General features: G+C 38.3%; 2 protein-coding genes across 2 annotated transcripts; one reads left to right on the top strand and one right to left on the bottom strand.

Moving 5' to 3' along the window:
- Positions 1 to 4: 4 nt before the first annotated feature.
- Positions 5 to 2,366, bottom strand: LOC130507630 (putative pentatricopeptide repeat-containing protein At1g13630; the record flags this gene model as incomplete). The annotated part of the gene is made up of 2 exons (XM_057002323.1): positions 1,791 to 2,366; positions 5 to 1,647 (listed from the first exon to the last, which is right to left on the bottom strand). Coding segments are annotated over exons 1-2 (2,082 nt in total), but the record flags the coding sequence as incomplete, so codon positions are not given.
- Positions 2,367 to 3,292: 926 nt separating this feature from the next.
- Positions 3,293 to 4,824, top strand: LOC130507629 (uncharacterized). Its single transcript, XM_057002322.1, has 5 exons — positions 3,293 to 3,702; positions 3,858 to 3,915; positions 4,014 to 4,097; positions 4,181 to 4,322; positions 4,426 to 4,824. Exons 1-5 carry the CDS (start codon positions 3,318 to 3,320, stop codon positions 4,702 to 4,704), a joined length of 948 nt encoding a protein of 315 aa, XP_056858302.1. The 5' UTR covers positions 3,293 to 3,317; the 3' UTR covers positions 4,705 to 4,824.
- Positions 4,825 to 5,182: the final 358 nt, after the last annotated feature.

The following is a 5,182-nucleotide window of genomic DNA, read 5'->3' on the forward strand; positions in this document are numbered from 1 at the left end:
TTAGAATGTCATAAGTGGCAGGCGTAGGCTCAAGGTTTCGAGATTTCATTTCTTCAAACAACTCAAACGCTCTGAACAAATCTTTCACCCTGCACAGATGCTGAATAACTGTATTGTAAGTGATCTGATCTGGAGCTATACCTTCAGAAGCCATGTCCAACAGTACCTGGTTGTATTTCTCGAGTTTCCGCCCTATGCAAAGTCCCTTGATAATCACAGAGTACGTGAAGTTGGTTGGTGGGACTCCTTTTGCTTTCATCTCTCGGCGCAGCTCGTCAACACTCTCAGTATCTCCAACGTCAGCATACGCGTTCATCAGAGTTGTATAGCTCACAGCGGTTGGAACCAATCCATATAACTTGATGGCATCCAATACTTTTCTTGCCTCAGCTATGTTCCGAGTCTTGCAATAACCATAAATCAAAGAATTGAAAGTTGCAACGTTAGGAGTAATCCCACTCTCAATCACTCCCCTGAACAACTCCAACGCCTCCTCTACGCAACCAGACTTTGCGTAACCGTCGATTACGATATTGTACAGAATAACATCAAGCTCGCAGCCGCTTGAGATCAGAGAGTTGAGAAGCGCCCTCGCCTCGAGCAGCATCCCTTTCCGACACAAACCAAGCAGCATAGCACCGTGTGTCCTAGAATTTGGAAGTATTCTTTTGGAACACATCTCGTCGTAGAGCCAAATAGCCATATCAAGCTCTCCTAATCTGCAGAGGCCATGAATCACGATAGAATACGCCACGATATCAGGTCTTACACCATTGTCTTTCATTCTATAGAACAAGGAGAAAGCTTCTTCGACTCGTCCTGTTTTACATAAACCACTGAGCATTACACTGCAGGGGATGACACTGTTCAACTCAATCCCACTTGATAACATATCCTTCAGCAGTCTTAAACCCTTGTCGATGTTCCCCAACTGGCAATGACCACACAGTAATATAGTATATGTAATAACATCAGGAGTCAAACCTTTATCCAGCATCTGTTGAATGACCTCCCAAACCCATTTGATCATACCGAGGAGATGAAACCCTTTCGCAAGGATATTATACGTCACAGTATCAGGCTCCACTCCATGCTTGATACTCATATCACCAGCCAGTTCCAAAGCTTCTCCGATGGAACCAGCTAGACAGAGGCCGTTGATGAGTATGTTGTGGCTATACACACTAGGAACCAATCCACATTTCAAAACTGTACAGAGGAAAGACTTGGCCGTATCTACAAAACCCAATTTACAGTAACCTGACATTATACTATTGAAAGAAACTACAGAGGGGCCAACGTCCTTCCACTCGGAATCCCTGAGGAAAGAAACTGCATCTTCTAGCTTCTGTTGCCTGCACAATCCATCTACAACTGTGGAGTACGTGTGTTCGTTCTTAAACTCGATTCCCTTGTACACGTCCCACATCTTATCTGTTTCTCTGAAGTTATACAAGATTGAGTTGTACGCTTGTGTAGACACGCTCAAGTTCAGATCCCTCATCCTCTCCAGGATATAAAGTGAATCATCAACCATGTTAGACCTCGATGAGAGAAACAGCAACATATCCCAAACTATATTCGTAGAATCCCACTTTACGAAGTTATTAGAGAGAAGCTCACAGAGTAAAGATGCTGAACCAGAGCCTATAAGAAAAAAGCAATAAGTCTACATTACATAACTCTAAAAGTTTCCTCTTTTATCTACTCATCCGCACCTACTTAACACAAAGCTCTAAGCTTTTTAAGCGAAAGCGAATCAGAGAAGAGAGAGTGAGAGAAAGACTTGCCTTCTTCTTGGAGGAGCTGTTCCAGAACCACTTGAAGCTCTCTGAAACGTCTCTGACCAGCTAGAACATGCGAAACCAACAACGAGGAGAGCCTCGAGTGTCGAAACCCGTAAACATCTTTCAGCTCTCTGAAAAACCAAACCGAAAGATCCGAGCTTTCGCCCATCAGTTCGCACATGATCTCTTCGACGTGGACCTGCTTCAAACCCGAGAGCAAGCCTCGGAAGTCACGCCCGTGGAGATACTCGCGGAACCCGATCTTCCTCATCCCATAGAGAATCTCCCCACGGTAGTGATCTTCTCTCTGATCAGAGAGAAGCGGCTCTTCGTCGAGTCTCGCCGCGACGGAGGAGGAGGGTTTAGTGGAGAAGAGGGAAGAGAATGGAGAGAGCGCGCGGGACAATTTGTTTGGATTGAATGCAATCCATCTACAGATCATGGGGTTTTGGGAATTAGGGTTTGCCAATTCGGGAGATTCCCTTGCGGTTTCCAGAGAAAATCAAATTTAGAGGATTGAGGGTCGCCGGAGAGAAAAGTTTGATTTTCCCGGAAAGTTTGAGAAGGGAGAAGACAAAGGGTTTTACGCTCTAATTCCGGTTTTTAACTAACCGAATCTATAATTCGTTCCGGTTCTATTTCTTTACCGGTTTAAAATCATGGTACACTGTCGGCTACTCTACACGGATAGTTATATGTACACATCAATTTACCCTCTGTTTACATGCAGTAACATCCGTTTAACTAATTTAGACGAATCAAAACATATACGTAGAGAAAGATGAGCCTTCTTTGTCTGAAATAGGCGAAACGTTGATGTCTCTTAAAAATCAACATGCAGCAGCAAAGAGTAGAAGCTAAGAATAATCTCTTTTTTTACAATTATTTATAATTTACTGTATTTGATTAATCCTTTTTTTTGTTTCATCACTAAACAAAGATTTGGCGAGTGCGAACTAGACTAAGGTGGTTTCTAATAACATAAACGGCATCTTGTTCCAAGATTTAGCAGTTTTTTCTCACAAAATTAAAAGTTACAGAACTTATATTAATTTGTTATATATTAATTCATGTTGCATAATATTCAAATTTGATTATACATTTATCAGTTAGTGTTTCAAATCAAATACAGAAAGAGTAGAATTCCAACAATTAATATCAAAAGTGGATGGATTTTAAAAGGTACTAAGATGGATCACTTCACCAGCTTAGTTGTATGTCACCTTTCTTGATACATGCATCAGATCTTAAACAATTCAATAAATATTGCAAAATCGTGCTATGTCTTTCTCAACTTAAATAAATTTCATTAACAAACAATACATGAAACTGCCGTTTCTTTATACACTAGTGGAGGAAATATTCAAATATGGTAAAATTTCACAAACATTGAAATCCACATTTCACCAACTTAGGTGTAGTTACTTCTATCTAGCTATTGTAATAACATTTAACCTCCATTTTATGGTGCATTGCTCTCCTATAAGTACTTGTGACTACACTTTGTTTTGAATTACTCTAGAGCCAAAGATGTACAAAGCAAGCCCTAATAGAAGAGCGATCTTGGAGAGAAGTAAGAGTGTAAGAGAGAAGGAGCCTAAGCAAACCTCAAACTTCTTTGCCAAACACTTAAAGAGGATATATCCGATCACGCTTCAACGTAGTACTTCTTCTTCTTTCTCACTCTCTTCTATATCTCTATCACTCTCTCAAAACTCGACCGATTCCTCTGCCACGGATTCCACTTCCACGCTAGAGCAAAGGATCTCTCTAGCACTAGGTTTAATCTCATCTCCTAGTAGAAGAGAAACATTTGTTCCTAAAACAATTCCGCGACAACAACAAGAACAACGTCTATATGAGGACTTCAAAAGTGATGAACCAAAGAGGTGTAATTGGATCACCAAGAGAAGTGGTAAGATCATATTAAGAAATGTCCTAAACTAATATTATAGCCATATAGTATGCTTTATCTATATAGAGAATCATTAATGTGATTATAACTAGAGCAGTTCCGTTATGAACATGATAAGTTAAATATAACGAGGTTTAATTTTTTTTTTTTTGTAGATGAAGTCTACGTAACGTTTCATGATCAGCAATGGGGAGTCCCTGTCTATGATGATAAGTATGATCATGGCTTCCACAATTGTATACTATGCTAATAGTTTATTTGTTAAGAAAACAATATTTTTATTTTTAAATGGTGGTTAATCATGTAAACAGCTTGCTTTTTGAGTTCCTTGCTATGTCGGGGATGTTAATGGACTATAATTGGACCGAGATTTTAAAACGCAAGGAACTCTTTAGGTAAAATTTCTCACCACTATTCGTAAGTTGCTACATTATGCATGCATGTAGCTAAAAATCTTACGAAATTTTTGTGAAACTAGAGAGGCATTTTGTGAGTTTGACCCAAACCTGGTGGCCAAAATGAGAGAGAAAGAGATCACGGAAATTGCATCAAACAAAGCAATAATGCTACAAGAGAGTCGAGTTAGGTGTATAGTTGACAATGCTAAATGCATAATCAAGGCAAGTTTCAACATTTTCTTGCGAGGATCCACTATAGTTTCTTGTATATAAAATTCTGTTAGACCTTGTTGTCTGTTAGATCAAAGAAAACTTTATTTTGCAGGTGGTTAAGGAATTTGGATCATTCAGCAGCTATATGTGGGGGTTTATGGATTATAAACCGATCATTAATAGATTCAAGTATTCAAGAAATGTACCACTGAGATCTCCCAAGGCTGAGATAATTAGCAAAGATATGATCAAACGAGGATTTCGATTCGTCGGTCCAGTTATCGTACATTCTTTCATGCAAGCAGCAGGGTTAACAATTGATCACCTCGTTGATTGTTTCAGACATGGTGATTGTGTGAGCCTCGCTGAGAGGCCATGGAGGCATATATGATGTTCACTTTTTGGGTTAAAACATATATTCGAGCTTTTGACTGTTCTTTGGTTTAATAAAATATTTGAAATCAAACTGCTTGTTATTTCTATAAGTTTTCTTTTGGTTTTTTTTGATCAATTATCAAACTTATATAGTTTCTGGTTTTGTTTGGATTTGATTCTTATATCGAAATGTATGGATCTGACTATTTCAACAAGACATATTATAACTATATTGCGTGTAATTTGATTAGGTATTAACTGAACTTTCATTTTCAGTTCGGTTTGGTTTTTGACTACAATGTGTTTACATATGTAAAAAAAGATACTAAAAAGTTCAATGTTGATCTCATTTTTTATGGGGTGTACTATATACTGAATAGGTCACTAATTTATTTTTAGTTTATTGTTAACATCTATCTTATTAAAACAGAAACATTCTATTGGACCTAACATTTATTTTGTAAGTTTTTAAATTAAATACACATTTATACTAT

The sequence above is a fragment of the Raphanus sativus genome, unplaced genomic scaffold (genome assembly GCF_000801105.2).
Source record: "Raphanus sativus cultivar WK10039 unplaced genomic scaffold, ASM80110v3 Scaffold5008, whole genome shotgun sequence".
Taxonomy (NCBI): Eukaryota; Viridiplantae; Streptophyta; class Magnoliopsida; order Brassicales; family Brassicaceae; genus Raphanus; species Raphanus sativus.

Coding starts and splice junctions, on each gene's coding strand:
- LOC130507629 (XM_057002322.1), top strand. CDS start 3,318: ATGTACAAAGCAAGCCCTAATAGAAGAGCGATCTTGGAGAGAAGTAAG. Junction 3,703..3,857: donor TTGGATCACCAAGAGAAGTG/GTAAGATCATAT, acceptor TTTTTTTTGTAG/ATGAAGTCTACGTAACGTTT. Junction 4,323..4,425: donor ATGCTAAATGCATAATCAAG/GCAAGTTTCAAC, acceptor TTTATTTTGCAG/GTGGTTAAGGAATTTGGATC.